A 19,011-nucleotide genomic window follows, 5' to 3' on the forward strand; every position below is an offset into this window, starting at 1 on the left:
ATGTGTATTTATGTGTTAATAAAGGTATTTAATTTTACTATATTTGGCTATCCAGCTCCTTGATCTCCTTCTGTTTATATTTGCACACATGTTAGATGGAATTTTGGCCCACTCCTCTTTGCAGATCATCTGTAAATCCATTAAGATTTCGAGGCTGTCAACTCGGATCTTCAGCTCCCTCCATAAGTTTTTGATGGGATTAAGGTCTGGAGACTGGCTAGGCAACTCCATGACCTTAATGTGCTTCTTTTTGAGCCACTCCTTTGTTGCCTTGGCTGTATGTTTCGGGTCATTGTCGTGCTGGAAGACCCAGCCACGAGCCATTTTTAATGTCCTGGTGGAGGGAAGGAGGTTGTCACTCAGGATTTGACGGTACATGGCTCCATCCATTCTCCCATTGATGTGGTGAAGTAGTCCTGTGCCCTTAGCAGAGAAACACCCCCAAAACATAATGTTTCCACCTCCATGCTTGACAGTGGGGACGGTGTTCTTTGGGTCATAGGCAGCATTTCTCTTCCTCCAAACACGGCAAGTTGAGTTAATGCCAAAGAGCTCAATTTTAGTCTCATCTGACCACAGCACCTTCTCCCAATCACTCTCAGAATCATCCAGATGTTCATTTGCAAACTTCAGACGGGCCTGTACATGTGCCTTCCTGAGCAGGGGGACCTTGCGGGAACTGCAGGATTATAATCCATTACGGCGTAATGTGTTATTAATGGTTTTCTTGGTGACTGTGGTCCCAGCTGCCTTGAGATCATTAACAATTTCCCCCCGTGTAGTTTTTAGCTGAGCTCTCACTTTCCTCAGGATCAAGGATACCCCACGAGGTGAGATTTTGCATGGAGCCCCTGATCGATGTCGATTGACAGTCATTTTGTATGTCTTCCATTTTCTTACTATTGCACCAACAGTTGTCTCCTTCTCACCCAGCTTCTTACTTATGGTTTTGTAGCTCATTCCAGCCTTGTGCAGGTCTATGATCTTGTCCCTGACATCCTTAGAAAGCTCTTTTTGGTCTTGCCCATGTTGTAGAGGTTAGAGTCAGACTGATTCATTGAGTCTGTGGACAGGAGTCTTTTATACAGGTGACCATTTAAGACAGCTGTCTTTAATGCAGGCACCAAGTTGATTTGGAGCATGTAACTGGTCTGGAGGAGGCTGAACTCTTAATGGTTGGTAGGGGATCAAATACTTATTTCTCTGTGCACAATGCAAATAAATATATATAATTTTGACTATGTGATTTTCTTTTTTTTTTTTTTTTTTTTAATATAATCTATCTCTCACTGGTAAAATTAACCTAGCCTAAAAATTCTAGACTGTTCATGTCTTTGACAGTGGGCAAACTTACAAAATCAGCAAGGGATCAAATACTTATTTCCTTCACTGTATGTCTGTTCGAGGGTGAGGGAAGACTGACTTCGAAGTGGGCTCTTGAAGTAGAGGCAGCAAGAAGTGGTAAGCGCTTGGCTGTGCCGTTTGAAATTAAGGGTTATCCTGTGAGACCGGGAAAAGTGTGGAGCCATTACCTGTGACTGATAGTTCTGGTAAGGGGATTGAGTGAAATGGGGTGAAAATGATTGTTTTCTCCATGTTGATCTTTAGGAAACAGGAGGTGAAGGAGGAGATAGCTGTTAGACACTCTAGATAGCAGGGAGGTCACACCATAACCAGTGAGGTACATTTGACCAATGGTGTAGATGGAGAAGAGTAACACTGATAGAAAGGGTGGGAGGTGGAGGTGACATGAGAGTGGGAATACTAAATGTTTAGTTGGTTATGAGAAGATCCATGAGAGGGCCAAGTCTGTGATGTCAAGGGACTAGAGAATTTGTATCCGGAGGGTGTGGTGGACAGGTCTAGGAGGAGGGGCACAGAGTAATGTAGAAGGCGGAGTACAGGTCTAGAAGGAGGAGCACAGAGTAATGTAGAAGGCGGAGAACAGGTCACACTTTACAGAGGTCTGTGTGTAAGATGTGACTGCTAAGTGATAAGATAATGCAGAGATCCTGCACACACAGCACAATACATGCTGCTTCCTCACACTTCACTGTCAGGACCTTCCGTACATACACACTGAACTGGCGGGACCTCCCATACATACACGCTGCACTTCCGGCACCTTCCATGAACTGTGGTTGGTGTCTGTCTTGCAGATGTGAACAAAACGTTAGTCATAGGGTACAGTGAATTACAATTACTATCCGGTAAAACAATCTACAAGGAATAGGGGAATACTGTAATAAATACGATTTTTAGATGTCTCTGAAGATTCAGGATCTCTGAGGTAACTTCTAATATCTGTAAAAACTTATATTAGGGGTGTATTAATTCATAAAGGGTATCTGTTACATTGAACACTAGTCTGATCTGTTGGCAGCAGATTATATAGCAGGACGACCTGAGCAGATTGTGTCTCTCCATTCACTTCTATAGGAGTTATAGAAACCGCCTAACAAGGCCATCCAGAGGTGGAGCCGCATCTTTCCGACATTTCTGGCATTTCCTGGGGAGAAATGTCCGTGTTGGTAATACCCCTTTATTCCATGTGGTGACGGCTCTGAGAAGATGTTTCTCTCAATGATCAATAGGTGAGGTTCTGTATAGAGAAGGGAGGAAACCTCCAGCTCGCCGGTTCTGTGTCTGCAGATATCTCGCTCGGATCCCCGCGACGGCCCGCGGCGTGTAGTACAAGTAAGAAGGAGAGATGATCCAGCACTGAATGAAGTTTAAAAGGGAAAGATTGTTCCCGCTTTTATTGAAAAAATATTTAAAAATGAAACAGAGACGTAGTCTCAAGGCAGAGAGTAGTGCGGGTAAATACCCGAGCCTACGCGTTTCGAACACGTACGGTGTTCTTAATCATGGCAAAAAGATGTTAAAGCCCTATGTGTCTGTCTCGTTTATGTGCAACGTTAACGGCTGAAAAGCTACTGATTGGGTATCAGTGATTGGTAGAATTTGCTAGGAAAGGAGTGGCTCCGGATGATTCAGACGTAAGTAAAATTCAAGGGTGTTGTTTAATTCGGGAAGATAATAGTACAAATTTGTCTGGAAAAGTAAAATATTGGTGGTATATTCTTATAGAAATGGATACAATATTTAATTTTAGAGTTATTTCCGGCGAAGCAGAAAAAAAGAGACAGGGAGACATAGCCGTGAGAGTACTCATATATAGGACAAAGTTTGGGCATTTGATGGTGATTTGGCCGTATTTTCGTTTGTTTTGTTCGGAACGATATGTTCTATTGTGGGGTACATAAATTACAACCTTTTATTGTAGCATGTGTATACGAACGGGAAGACACTGGAAGAGCTTGAATGTTTAGTAATGAAACATCAGTTCTTTTTGGAGATTTAAACCCAGTGGGAATCGAGTTTCTAGATTATAAATCCAAAATGCTTCTCTAGTTTAAAAGGAGATGTTTGAGATCTCCTCCTCTAATTGTGCCCCTGACTTTCTCGATGGCATACGTACAAAAAGAATTAACACTTCTGTTATGGCAAGTGATGAAATGTCTGGCTACAGAGGTTTACAATGGTTGGGTTTCTTATGTACCCTAAATGCTCTAAAATGCAAATTTTAAACCTCCTGGTTGTGCAACCCACGTATTTTAAATTGCAACTTGTACATTCGATAATATAAACTATGTGATCGCTATTACAGTTTATATAAGATTTGATTGAGAAGTTGGAAGTTTCCGTAGAGTTGGAAAATTGTTTGGTAATTTTAGAGAAGGTGCACACTTTACATGGGTTGGTACCACATTTATAAAAGCCTTTTTTTGTGCCAACCATGTAGGTTTTGGGTTGTTTAATATTAAGAGTGAGGGAGACAGCATGTTACCCAGGGTTGGTGCTCTTCAAGATACCACTCTGCAGCTATTTTCCAGAACCTTTTCTAGTTTAGGATCTTCATAGAGAAGGGGGGTGTATTTTAGAACCATATTTTTGATGATATCAAATTGGTTGCTAAATTGTAATACCAAACTAGGGATATTTGGAATTCTTGGTTTGGTTAGTATTTGTTTTACTGTCTTTGTCAATGGACAGAAGGGAGTCCCTGTTCTTGGTTCCGACTATTGTCTTGGCCCTTTCTAGTGTCCATTTCTTGTACCCACGTTCTTTTAACTTCTGACATATGATAGATTCTTCTTTAATAAATCCTGTTTTTAGACTGCAGTTTCTCTTGGCACGTGTCAGCTCACCTATTGGTATTGCAGAAATGGTGTGTTTAGGGTGACAACTGGTAGCGTGCAAGATGGTGTTACCAGAAACTGGTTTGTGAAAGATTTCTAAGCAAATTATTTCCCCAGTTTTAGAAATTAATCTGAGGTCAAGAAAGTTAATAGACGTGGAATCATGATTATGAGTAAATCTAAGATTTAAATCATTGTTGTTCAAAAAGGCCAGAAACGTTGGTATGGCAGATACATCGCCCTCCCAAATGAATAGGAGATCGTCGATGTATCTGCCATATCAGTGGATGAAGTGGGCACAAGGATTGATGGGAGACAATAGAAAGTGCTCCTCCCACCATGCCATAACCAAGTTGGCTATGGAGGGGGAGAACTTGGCCCCCATGGATACTCCTCTTTTTTGTAGATAAAAAATTCCTGCAAAGTTGAAGTAATTATGCATCATGAGGAAATTGGTCACCTCCACCAAGAAAGTTTGGAGTGACTGGTCGTACCCACTATATTTGGAAAGATGGTGAGTGAGAGCCTTTAGGGCAACTGTGTGTGGGATGCTGGTATATAGGGAGACTACGTCGCAGCTAAGCCACGTGTAGTTATTATTCCAGATTTTATTGTGAAGAACCATCAAGACATCCTTTGTGTCTCTCAGATGCCCAGGTACTCTAGAGACAAGTGGCTGGAGAAATGAATCCAACCACTCTGATGTTCTCTCAGTCAAGGATCCTATGCCCGAAACAATGGGCCGCATTGGGGGAGGATGGCTTCCTTTATGCGTTTTCGGTAGAGCATGCAGGATAGGGACTACTGGATGTTCCACTAACAGGTAATTGTGTTCTTTGTTTGAAAGTAAGCCCATATCGAGGCCTTTATCTAATACATTTTTTAATGCAATGGAAAAATTATTTGTAGGGTTTTGATGTAATTTGGTGTATGTATCTGTCATTCAGCAATATCATGATCTGATTGATTGATTTATATATATATATATCAATCACTTTGTCCATGACCGTGATACTGCCTCCTTTTATCCGCCATTCGTATGACGATATCTGGATTATCCCGTAAGGATTTCATCGCTTGCTTCTCTGCCAACGTCTTTCCCCGTTTTTTGAAAAGTCTCGTTTGGTGTTGTGATTGGGTCTTGATCTTTGGATACTTCTGGGTACATCTAGATCAGATTCCTCCTCTGCTCCATCCGTGGTTTCTGGTTCCGTGGAACTGAAACTAACCCTGTGTGGGATTCATTTCTCCAGCCACTTGTCTCTAGAGTACCTGGGCATCTGAGAGACACAAAGGATGTCTTGATGGTTCTTCACAATAAAATCTGGAATAATAACTACACGTGGCTTAGCTGCGACGTAGTCTCCCTATATACCAGCATCCCACACACAGTTGCCCTAAAGGCTCTCACTCACCATCTTTCCAAATATAGTGGGTACGACCAGTCACTCCAAACTTTCTTGGTGGAGGTGACCAATTTCCTCATGATGCATAATTACTTCAACTTTGCAGGAATTTTTTATCTACAAAAAAGAGGAGTATCCATGGGGGCCAAGTTCTCCCCCTCCATAGCCAACTTGGTTATGGCATGGTGGAAGAAGCACTTTCTATTGTCTCCCATCAATCCTTGTGCCCACTTCATCCACTGATATGGCAGATACATCGCCGATCTCCTATTCATTTGGGAGGGCGATGTATCTGCCATACCGACGTTTCTGGCCTTTTTGAACAACAATGATTTAAATCTTAGATTTACTCATAATCATGATTCCACGTCTATTAACTTTCTTGACCTCAGATTAATTTCTAAAACTGGGGAAATAATTTGCTTAGAAATCTTTCACAAACCAGTTTCTGGTAACACCATCTTGCACGCTACCAGTTGTCACCCTAAACACACCATTTCTGCAATACCAATAGGTGAGCTGACACGTGCCAAGAGAAACTGCAGTCTAAAAACAGGATTTATTAAAGAAGAATCTATCATATGTCAGAAGTTAAAAGAACGTGGGTACAAGAAATGGACACTAGAAAGGGCCAAGGCAATAGTCGGAACCAAGAACAGGGACTCCCTTCTGTCCATTGACAAAGAGACAGTAAAACAAATACTAACCAAACCAAGAATTCCAATATCCCTAGTTTGGTATTACAATTTAGCAACCAATTTGATATCATCAAAAATATGGTTCTAAAATACACCCCCCTTCTCTATGAAGATCCTAAACTAGAAAAGGTTCTGGAAAATAGCTGCAGAGTGGTATCTCGAAGAGCACCAACCCTGGGTAACATGCTGTCTCCCTTACTCTTAATATTAAACAACCCAAAACCTACATGGTTGGCACAAAAAAAGGCTTTTATAAATGTGGTACCAACCCATGTAAAGTGTGCACCTTCTCTAAAATTACCAAACAATTTTCCAACTCTACGGAAACTTCCAACTTCTCAATCAAATCTTATATAAACTGTAATAGCGATCACATAGTTTATATTATCAAATGTACAAGTTGCAATTTAAAATACGTGGGTTGCACAACCAGGAGGTTTAAAATTTGCATTTTAGAGCATTTAGGGTACATAAGAAACCCAACCATTGTAAACATCTGTAGCCAGACATTTCATCTTTTGCCATAACAGAAGTGTTAATTCTTTTTGTACGTATGCCATCGAGAAAGTCAGGGGCACAATTAGAGGAGGAGATCTCAAACATCTCCTTTTAAACTAGAGAAGCATTTTGGATTTATAATCTAGAAACTCGATTCCCACTTGGTTTAAATCTCCAAAAAGAACTGATGTTTCATTACTAAACATTCAAGCTCTTCCAGTGTCTTCCCGTTCGTATACACATGCTACAATAAAAGGTTGTAATTTATGTACCCCACAATAGAACATATCGTTCCGAACAAAACAAACGAAAATACGGCCAAATCACCATCAAATGCCAAAACGTTGTCCTTGCCCGTGACTTACCATGCGGGTGGAGCGGAGCGAACCTTCTTCTCTTGCTTTTCGAGCTGTTCTGTGAGGTCCCCCTCTGAATATCTGTACAAATAAACAAGACTGCTCTATAAATTAAGACCGAATTCACATTAGTAATTTCCTGCGGTAAACTACTCCCGACTTGTCAAGACCTAACTTTATACTTATTCCTCCTGTTTCCTAACTTTATGATAAAATGTTACTATACATCAAACATACATTGATATCTAGCTCAGTATATCAAAATCAAGACAATATTTCCCACTTGATTTTTAGATAAGGGAATCTTCGATCTTGTGTCTTTTTGAATTAGACAGGTTTCACCTTTCTATTTTAACGCTCAGACAGTGCAACATCTTTGTCGTTTATATCCGTAATCAAACATATTACACATGTTTCCATTTATACATATGATAGAAAACTTAGAATCTCTAACACTATATTGCAATTTAGTCTGTTTGTGTCTATTTTTGTTTCTATTTTTATGTGTTTTCCTAACACCGCTGTATGTCGTGTATATATATGAGTACTCTCACGGCTATGTGTCCCTGTCTCTTTTTTCTGTATGGCCGGCAAATAACTCTAAAATTAAATATTGTATCCATTTCTATAAGAATAAACCACCAACATTTTACTTTTCCAGACAAATTTGTACTATTATCTTCCCGAATTAATTAAACAACACCCTTGAATTTTACTTACGTCTGAATCATCCAGAGCCACTCCTTTCCTAGCGAATTCTACCAATCACTGATACCCAATCAGTAGCTTTTCAGCCGTTAACGTTGCACATAAACGAGACAGACACATAGGGCTTTAACATCTTTTTGCCATGATTAAGAACACCGTACGTGTTCGAAACGCGTAGGCTCGGGTATTTACTCTCTGCCTTTACTCTCTGCCTTGAGACTGCGTCTCTGTTTCATTTTTAAATATTTTTTCAATAAAAGTGGGAACAATCTTTCATTCAGCGCTGGATCATCCTTCTTTCTTGAGGTTCTGTATGTCACACATGATGTTGTCCCCTGTATGATTTCCATCTTCTCCTTTCTTCATAAAGACGTCTGCAGTACTAGATCCTCCAGTTTTCTCATCTTCTCCTCCACAACGTTCCTTCTCCTGAATGACCCACCAAGGATGGACAAGGACAGGAATGAGACGAGAAGAAGAATATTAAACTTCACCTTGGAGATCATCTACCTGTTGAGCGGAGAGGTAAAATTTTCTACATTATAAGTCACACATAGGGAAGGGACAATACATAATAGGAAGAATCCAGTGTCCTGTATAACAGCGTCCAGACCTTCCAAGTGACGTCAAGAAGCTGAAGATCAGCCACCAATGTGGTCAGTTATGTGTCATGTCAACAATGCAGCAATAGTAATGTTGTAGAGCAATGAGAATGACCAGGAACCAGGAGGATCAGGATGACATCTATATAGAAACATAGAAGATGGCGGCAGGAGGAGAGCACATGGTCCATCTAGTCCCCCCAATATTTCGTTTTTAGTTTTGGCCTCGTTCTATTTCCTCAATGTCTTTTTGTAGGTGAGGTCTCCAGTATTAGAGATGTGGGGGCACTAGAGCTCTATACAGCGGGGTCACAATCTCCCTCTCTCTACTGAGGGGGGAAAACTGTGTTCAGTTCTCTAAGTGTCTCTCTCCATACACAGGAGTATACCATAGTGAAGAAGACATCGGGTGACTGTACGACTCCCATCATCCATGAGTCAGGAGGATGGAGCAGTAGTCAGAGCCCCATCACAGAGCCTCCCCCTCACTCCCGGATACATGAGAAGAAGATCTTGGAACTGATCTACAAGATGACGGAGCTGCTGACTGGAGAGGTGACACTGCTGGGAATGCTGGGAAATTCTACAGTAACAGCACTGGAGGTGTCTGGGTAATGACTATCATTGTGTGTGTCAGGTTCCTATAAGGTGTCAGGATGTCACTGTCTATTTCTCCATGGAGGAGTGGGAGTATCTAGAAGGACACAAGGATCTGTACGAGGAGGTCATGATGGAGAACTACTGGCCGCGCACACCACAAGGTAAGAAGGGACAGATATATATATATATATATATATATATATATATATATATATATATATATTTCTATTCTGATTTAACTTTATTCAGGATGTGCAGCTGATTTTATAACTTCGAAATACACTGATATCCGATCACAGTGCAGGTTCACACCTTCTAAGAAACCTTGATCAACCAATAATAACTAAGGGAAACTGTCAGTAGATTTGGAGCCACTAAACCTCCAGCATAACGTTATACAGTCGGAGTATAGTGTTCAATACCTGCCTACCTCATTGACAGACGTTTAGGGAATAGTTAGTAAAGTAAATGACAACTTACCGAAATAATGTCCGGGAGCGACATTAGGCGAATGCGCATATGAAGCAGAGGACAGTTTACTGCGTGCGTTCAGTAAACGAGGTGTTGTGTCCTCTGCTTCATATGTGCATGCACCCGATGCTGCTGGACTTCTTCCGGTAAGGTTTAATGTACTTTACTAACCATTCCCCAAGTGTCCTTTTTTGAGGTAGGCAAGTTTAGAACGCTAAACTTCAGTATCATGACAACATACTGGTGGTTTAGTGGCTTTAAACCTACTAACAGGTTCCTTTTAACGGCTATGTACACCTTGTTTTTTAACTGAAAAAGTTTATATTGTTCATTTTCTTCCTCAATGCAAAATTAAACCACTTTCTAAATAGTCTTCATTAAAATTTCCTACCATTTGGCTGCTGTAGAGTTTGTGTAACTCTTGTAGACGTTGGTCTCCTGCAAATTCTAACTCAAATCCGTCAGTGCACTACTCCTAATGACTGACTTAACTGCTCTCTCCCCCCCCCTCCCTCCCTTCTTTCAGTGTTAGAGATAGCAGCAGAGGGGGGAGGGTTGTACAGACAAGGTCATTGTAGGGATGCACAATGCATCGAAACTTCGATACGGTTTCGATACTGTGCATCCCCAAACGGTTCGATACCGTTATTTCATGTATTTCGATACTTAGCTGTGCGGCCGCACAGCTAAGTATAGTAACACATGAATGTATGGGAGCGTGGCTTCGGCTGTGTGATAAGCCATTACCCTGCTCCTGAGTCCTGACAAGTGTGCGCTGTGAGGATGATGTGATGCGGCCAGCGCTGCACTAATGAGTGCAGCGCCGATCGCATCACCTCATGCTGACCGCACGCGCACTTGTCAGGAGCGGGGCAATGACTGTATTACACAACCGCAGCCCCGCTCTATAACGGCGTAGATCAGAGAAGCCTCTCATCTCCTCCGCTATTCCCCTGAATGCTGCGATCAAAGCTGACTGCAGCATTCAAGAAGAGGGGATGCCTCTTGGATCGCATCACCGAAATTCCTGTGACGCGATTGAGGGACATACCATGTATGGGCAGACAGCCCAGGGTCCATTGAAGGACCCCAGGGCTATCTTACCATATTTCCTGTTGTTAGGGCATACATAGGTATGTCCTAACAGCTGCCTGTGTACTATTAGTACACAGGCTAATGTACTGGCATATAAATATATGCCACTACATTAAAGTTTAAAAATAAAGTAAAAACATAAAGTAATATTAAATTTAAAAAAATACTCATACACCTTTTTTACAATAAACATTAAAATAAGTCTCAATACATAAAATATACACATAATCGGTATTGGCGCGGCCGTAATAACCTGCACAACAATTTTTTTGCATCATTTATGATGTGTACGCTGTAAAAAAAATAAGATAAAAACTGCTTTCTGTCACTTATTATTGTGAGGCGCGAGGTGTGATGAATTTAACCTCCATGTGCCTCACATTAATAGTAATTAACCCCATCATGTACCTTACACATTAACCCATTATGACTGAGAAACATGATGGGGTTAATTACTATTAATGTGAGGCACATTCAAAATTCATCATCGCGCCTCACATCAGAAAATGGAAGAACTTTTTGTTTTTATTTTTTTATTACTGTTGGCAAAGTATCGTTTTGGTATCGAAATCGCAATGCTAAACGAACTATCGGTACCCAAGTCCAAATTCTGGTATCGTGACATCCCTAGATTAATGTGTGATCAGGGAGGGCATATCACACAAGCTGTTCGTATCATAGCGAAGATAGGGAGGAGAGCGCACAGGCTATCAAGATGCATTCTCTATACTCGGAGCTGCTATGAATAACCGCCCCCCCCCCATCTTCTATCTCTAACACTGACAAAAGGGAGGGGGAGAGCGGGAGCGGTTGAGTCAGCCGTCAGGAGCAGTGGAGTGACGGATTTGAGTTACAATTTGAAGGAGACCAGCTGCCTACAGGAGTTATATAGACTCTACAGCAACCAAATGGTAGGACATTTTTAATGAAGAATATTTAGAAAGTTGCTTCATTTTACATTTAGGAACCAAATGAACAATAAAATTAATATAATTTAAAGGTGTACATAGCCTTTAAGTAGTACAACATTAAATGACATCGGTTCATTATTAAAAGCCAATAAATCATATGTTTTATATTCAATGTCTGAAACTAAAGATAACAAGAAGTTGTGGCCCCATTATCTTCAGTGCGTTAGAGCCAAACACGGATATTATACAACAAAAGCTCAGCCCAAGATTAAATGTGATGAGAAAGCAAAATATTCTAATCCAAAAATCCAATTATAATTCTGAAGTAAATTTAATTATTCAAAATTCAGGAAAAATGGACAAAGTGGCCATTCCATAGTGAAGTTCTCCTACATTTCCCTCCTCTCATTATTCTATCACTCTTAATAAAAAAAGGTTTAGTAAAAACAGAGAAAATCTTCTCATCTACTGCCATTATTGTATTATCTACAGTATACATTGCCATCATAATTTTTCGTAGTTGATACTCATCTGTTACTGGCCCATAAGATTATTTGAATATATTTGTATATCAGAAATCTTATGACCATACCTTGAACCATTACGTGAGGTATCTCACTGTACCATCTTTTTGGCCTTTGTCAGGCTGATATACGTCAGTATACAGCAAAATACTGTATAGAATATCATAGTAAACGACACTATTCCATTCCATCTCGTAGAGTCCAGTAAAAAACATATACTCTAAACATATGTTTTTTTTTTTTACAATGGAAGCTGATGGGTGGCAGATGGCACTACATGGCATGATGTAAGTAAAACAGTTCTCACTGCAGCTTGCCTGGGCAAACACAATCCTTGCAATACTGTGCTTCACCGCCTCGGGGGATCGGAAGTAGGATAGGCTTGACTTGATCTTGCTCCATGAATAACCTCAGGAACAGAGACAATAGAGCCTGCAGTGTGCACGGTGGATGTGACCCCTGTGTACAGACACCTTTCTATCATAGCCAGCATTATGTTTTTGAACAGTTTGTTCTCCAGTAGTTCTGCTGTTGGATCGGACCAGACAGCTGGACTTTGTTCCCCACCCACATCAATGACCCTGACACCGGTTTTCCGTCCCTGGACCACTTTTGATACATACTAACCACTGCATACTAGGAACACCCCACAAGACCTTCCATTTTGGAGATGCTCTGACCCAGTCGTCTACCCATCACAATTTGGCCCTTGTCAAAGTCACTCAGATACTTATGCTTGTCCATGTTTCCAGCACATCAACTTTAACCCTTTTATGACCAAGGCTCATTGATACACTTGTGCCCAGGTCAAATTTTCCATTTCTGATATGCACTTCTTTAAATGATATCTTTGCAACTGCTTTGAATATCCTAACTATCTTTACTTCGTTTTTTCCAAGACTTATGAGGCTTTCATCTTCTAGATTAGTTTAATTCCATGTTTTACATTTTTATTATGAGCAGACAAATCACAAAAAATGTGACAAAAAACACTTTTGTATTTTTTTTAATGTGTGTGTGTGTGTGTGTGTGTAAAATATATATATATATATATATATATATACCGTGTTCCAAATTATTATGCACATTGGATTTAAGTGTCATAAACATTTAATTATTAGTTTTTCAATTAAACTCATGGATGGTAATGTGTCTAAGGCTGGGTTCACACGAGCATGTTCGGTCCGTAAAGGACGAACGTATTTCGGCCTCAAGCCCCGGACCGAAAACACTGCAGGGAGCCGGGCTCCTGGCATCATAGTTATGTACGATGCTAGGATTCCCTGCCTCGCTGCGGGACAACTGTCCCGTACTGTAATCATGTTTTCAGTATGGGACAGTTGTCCGGCAGCGAGGCAGGGACTCCTAGCGTCGTACATAACTATGATGCCAGGAGCCCGGCTCCCTGCACTGTGTTCAGTCCGGGACTTGCGGCCGAAATACGCTCCGTCCTTTACAGACCGAACATGCTCGTGTGAACCCAGCCTTAGGGCTCTTTGGATCATTGTAATCAATCTCAGACACCTGTGATAATTAATTTGCCAGGTGTGCCCAATCAAAGGAAAACTACTTAAGAAGGACGTTCCACATTATTAAGCAGGCCACAGGTTTCAAGCAATATGGGAAAGAAAAAGGATCTCTCTGCTGCCAAAAAGCGTGACATAGTGCAATACCTTGGACAAGGTATGAAAACCTTGGATATTTCAAGAAAACTTAAGCGTGATCATCGTACTGTGAAAAGATTTGTGGCTGATTCAGAGCACAGACGGGTTCGTTCAAATAAAGGCATAATGAGGAAGGTTTCTGCCAGACAATAGGATTAGTAGATCAGCTGCTAAAATGCCATTGCAAAGCAGCAAACAGGTATTTGAAGCCGCTGGTGCCTCTGGAGTTCCGCGAACCTCAAGGTGTAGGATCCTCCAGAGGTTTGCAAGTGTGCATAAAGCTATTATTCGGCCACCCCTAAACAATGCTCACAAGCAGAAACGGTTGCAGTGGGCTCAGAAATACATGAAGACTAATTTTCAAACCGTTTTGTTTACTGATGAGTGCCGTGCAACCCTGGATGGTCCAGATGGATGGAGTAGTGGATGGTTGGTGAATGGCCACCATGTCCCAACAAGGCTGCGACGTCAGCAAGGAAGTGGCGGAGTCATCTTTTGGGCTGGAATCATGGGGAGAGAGCTAGTAGGCCCCTTTAGGGTCCCTGACGGTGTGAAAATGACCTGCAAAGTACGTAGAGTTTATGACTGACCACTTTCTTCCGTGGTACAAAAAGAAGAACCGTGCCTTCCGTAGCAAAATTAGCTTCGTGCATGACAATGCACCATCTCATGCTGTAAAGAATTCCTCTGTGTCATTGGCTGCTATGTGTATAAAAGGAGAGAAACTCATGGTGTGGCCCCCATGTTCCCCTGACCACAACCCTATTGAGAATCTTTGGAGCATCCTCAAGCAAAATATCTGAGGGTGGGAGGCAGTTCACATCAAAACAGAAGCTCTGGGAGGCTATTCTGACATCCTGCAAAGATATTCAAGCAGAAACTGTCCAAATACTCACAAATTCAATGGATGCAAGAATTGTGAAGGTGATATCAGAGGAGGGGTCCTATGTTAACATGTTACTTGGCCTGTTACGTTTTTTTTTATTGAAAGCGCTTTTGATTTCTGTAAATATGACCTCCTGATGCTGCAAATTCAACAAATTACCATTTTAGTTTTCTTTACAACCTTTAAAATGTTTTGATCTCTGTTGTGCATAATAATTTACTTCTAAAAAAAAATCTGTTATCATTACGAGATTTGTTCAATAAAATTTGCATTATACTCCAACTGTTGATGGCTTGAAGATTATACTGACCGTCATTTGCATCGACTATTTAGGAAAATCAGCGAAAAATAACATTTGCATAATTTGTAATGCGGTGTGTTTGTATATATACAAACTGTTGCAGCTCTTTAACAGTTAGCCTTCTTCACTCTCCAGGAGAGAGAAGACGATAAATTTAAAACAAAACTTTTAGTACCTTATCTGCCCAGATATCGAGCACACAGGCAGAGAGATAACTGCAGACTTCTTTATTGTGAGCTGCGCTGCACTTGTAGCTTTAGCTTCATAAAAAAGAAACCACGTATGTTTTATGAAACTGTCAAAGTGGTGCGGCACTTGTAAAGAGAGCCGAAACATAGATAAGTGCAAGTTACTCCTGCTGAAGCAGCTTCTGCACTCATTAAACCCAGATGCACTCTGCAAACGTCTATTTACGTGCTAACTGCACGGGGCATCCGCAGTTAGAATGTATATTGCCATATGGCAGTCGTGAACGTGTTAAAAACTGTTCATTTGCTGCCAATTCTCTCCTCCCTTGACCGGCATCATCGTCTATGTTCTTTACTTCATCTCTCAGTGGTTTTAATGTTATGGCTGATTATTGTATATATTGAGGAGGGTAGTGTGGCTCGGCTTCATTTAAAAAAAAAAATATTGACGTATTTGTCCTGATAGGTCCATGAATCTTTCTACAGAGAAGGATGGGGGTGTTCCCACTCTTTTTAGAGCTTCTATTTCCTGTCCATGAGGGAGGCAATCTCCTGGTGCTGTCATGGTCTCACTGAAAACCAGTTAACTAAATGTAATCATATATTTTTATTTCCCCATTCTTCATAACCGCACCAGGTAAAAGGAAACTTGGTGTAATAAAACCGTAGAGCTTCCTCCAACACCTCAGTGGTTTCCCATCCCTTGTGGAGAGAAAATTTGGAGTCGTTTTTTTCCTTAATAGAAGTACTTTGTGTGACTAATAAAAGATGTGTCTTCACTGTGGGCTCCCTCTCTTGAAATTTAGAATGCCCTAATAAGCAGAGATGTCATTATTCCGTGGCGTGCCAGGGCACTTTTTTTGTAGTTGGTAGGGAGCTCTTCATAAATGTCCTCTGCACCAGACCACTTTCAACTGTATCTGCAAATCATAGTATGCGCCCTTTAGACTTTGATTAAATAAACAGAATTGAAGGTGATTAGAGAAGTGTCTGATATATAGACGGATATACAGTAGTCATGTATTCAGTCACTGTGTGTTTCCTACAGATGGATTGAGGAGGAGAAATCCACCAGAGAGATGTCCCAGTCCTCTGTATTCCCAGGACTGTCCAGAGGAAAATGACAATGTCCCAGAGAATCATCAGGTAGATGGCGCTAAACTCATCAAAATATGATTATAAAGCTGGGGGGGAGCAGGCGGGGCATGTGCCCCGGGTGAAAATAGGACACAAGGTAGGGGGCGCCATGCCGTGCATAGTTGGTAACCATCATGAATTTGCCGGGGCGGTCCAAAATTTACAGAGACTTGTCCCACAACTGCCATATTCAATTGTATCTGCGTCCTCAAGACGCAGATACAATTGAATATTATTCCTGCTCTGCCATTCACTCCTCCTGGAGCGGACTCCCCGGCCTGAGAGTTGCCGATGCTCTGGCCGGGTATTCCGCTCCTAAAGGGAGCCCCTGATACCCCTGTTCATATATGGACAGTGACATCAGGGACTCCTCCTGGAGTGGAATCCACAGCCAATGGGGGGCTGTGTGGCTTTATCTACAAGGGGGTGTGTGTGGCACTATCTACAGGGGGGGGGGGGGGGTAAGGCACTATCTACATTGGAATGTGTTTTGGCACGTTCTCCTAGGGGGTGTGTGGCAGTATCTACAAGGAGGGGCTGTTTTTATAGCATTATCTACAAGGGTGGATATGTGGCAGTATCTACAAGGCAGGGGTGTGGCAGTATTTACAAGGCAGGGGTGTGGCAGTATCTACAAGGGGGGCTGTATGGCAGTATCTACAAGGGGGGCTGTATGGCAGTATCTACAAGGGTGGCTGTGTGGCAGTATCTACAATGGGGGCTGTGTGGCAGTATCTACAAGGGTGGCTGTGTGGCCGTATCTACAAGGAGGGCTGTGTGGCAGTTTCTACAAGGGGGGGTGGCACTATCCCTCCGTTATACAATCTGTTGTAGTCGGGCACTTACCTCTTTAATTTATTTTCTTTTAATTTATTGTTATTGTAACTCCCTTTATAGAACTAGTAAAATATACAAATGGGTTTATGCTTGAGTTACATTAAAAAAAATTACACCTCATTGATTGATTGGTAGAGAAAGCAAACATGGCGAGGGGGAAGGAGATGGGGGAAAGAAGTTGGGGGCAAACTGAATTTTTGCCCCCGGTACTGGAGATCCTAGCTATACCTCTGCTATAAAGTAATTGAACCCAAGTTCATTTTAAATTTTTTTTTTCTCGTCTGTTTAGGGTGAAAACCTGATTGATATTAAGGTTGAGGTTAAAGATGAAGCAGAAGAGGAGACGGATGTAATGGCTGATCAGCAGTGTAAGGAGCGGGAGACTTTCATTAGTTGTAAAGACAAACCTGTATTGAGGGTCACCTAGATACTACTCTCATCATAACATGTAAACAATCTTTTCCGTCACTGTGTTTCCTACAGATGGATCGAGTCAGAGAAATCCACCAGAGAGATGTCCCAGTCCCCTGTATTCCCAGGACTGTCCAGAGGAAAATCACAATGTCCCAGAGAATCATCAGGTAGATGAAGTTGAGCCCTATACCAGTTCTCTATAGGGGGGTGTGGAGCTTTTTGGTTCTGCGGTCATAGATGTGGTCATAGATTTTGGTGGTTTCTTATGTTGGTCTGTTAGATTCTTCGCAGTCTCTGCTGTATTGTACTGATTTGTTACATATGTAAAATCAGGGGGAAGATCTGACTAATATTAAAGTGGAGGATGAAGCAGCAGAAGAGCGGATGAGGGACGATCAACCGTGTAACAGTGAAGTGGAGGAGGAAATTCCAGGAGGTGTTACCACAGGTAAGTAATAATGAATTTAGAAAGTGAATTGGGAGGTTTGTTTTAAATATCCTTTTTATTGTCAGTTTTCACATTTTCTTACAAACATTTCACGTAAGAGTTACATCATGAGTGCGCAGCACTCAACTGTCATGGGATTAACTTTTAAATTAAATTCAACATAACATATAAACATAGAAACATGGCATAATTGTCGATCTTCGGATGGACCAAACAAACATGACTCCCCCAACTCCAACACCACCTAGATCATCAATGAGTTTCCACTCATCCTTTCTCCCCCAGCTGGCTCACAGTTGCATCCTCCCTAAAACGCCTGCCAAGAGCTGCGTGCAGTACCACTTTGTGTACTGGAAAGGCCTAACAATTTCCGCTATTTCGGCTGTTGTACATTGCGTTTCTATAAATACTTGCCACTTATCAAATAGCTTCTTGGTTCCCGTTTCCTTCCGCCTTTCCACCTCCACCCTCTCAAGAACCAATAACTGTTTCAGCCGTGACACAATCAATTCTAACCCCGGCATGTCTGCCTCTAACCAGTGACTCAGGAGGCATCTCAAAGCTACCAGTAGAATCGTGTGCACCAACACGGGAGGTGATCTTACTCCTCGAGCACCCTCTTCCTCCGGCGGCCGCGTCTGATGGAATAGTAGCGCTTGAGGCGTCATTGGGAGATTCGTTTTCCAATAGTCCTTAATATATTTCTGTACCATCCCCCAAAATCGTTTCGTATGTACACACCCCCACACTCCATGCCACAAATTCGTCAGTGGTGTATTGCACTTGGGACAACTTGTAATGCGATCAGGGAAAGATTGTGAGGGCAAGATATTAAAGCCATATATAGCTGCATGCATCAACTTGAAATAGGTTTCCCTCCAGCTCTCATTTATCACACTCTTCCGTACCGTCTCCCAACCCCCCAGTATGGTCTCTCCTATATCTGGATCCTGAGTCCACCGTTCCCAGCTTTTAAAACTAATCCTTAATTGCGGACGAACAAAACCCTCTCTCAATGCTCTATACATTCCTGAAATGGTCGCCCGCCCAGTTGTTGGACCTATG

At 41.7% G+C, this 19,011-nt stretch overlaps 1 protein-coding gene across 1 annotated transcript in view; it reads left to right on the forward strand.

Annotated features, from left to right (window-relative positions):
- Window positions 1-19,011, forward strand: part of LOC142662128 (uncharacterized) — a 63,536-nt gene that overhangs the window by 3,866 nt on the left and 40,659 nt on the right. The window contains exons 2-9 of the mRNA XM_075840138.1: window positions 2,440-2,594; window positions 8,239-8,393; window positions 8,852-9,025; window positions 9,108-9,231; window positions 16,159-16,256; window positions 17,374-17,452; window positions 17,568-17,665; window positions 17,832-17,946. Coding sequence (XP_075696253.1) covers window positions 8,316-8,393; window positions 8,852-9,025; window positions 9,108-9,231; window positions 16,159-16,256; window positions 17,374-17,452; window positions 17,568-17,665; window positions 17,832-17,946 — 766 coding nt within the window. The 5' untranslated portion in view covers window positions 2,440-2,594; window positions 8,239-8,315. The remainder of the gene's footprint in view (window positions 1-2,439; window positions 2,595-8,238; window positions 8,394-8,851; window positions 9,026-9,107; window positions 9,232-16,158; window positions 16,257-17,373; window positions 17,453-17,567; window positions 17,666-17,831; window positions 17,947-19,011) is intronic.

Source organism: Rhinoderma darwinii, chromosome 1 (genome assembly GCF_050947455.1).
Source record: "Rhinoderma darwinii isolate aRhiDar2 chromosome 1, aRhiDar2.hap1, whole genome shotgun sequence".
Lineage (NCBI taxonomy): Eukaryota > Metazoa > Chordata > Amphibia > Anura > Rhinodermatidae > Rhinoderma > Rhinoderma darwinii.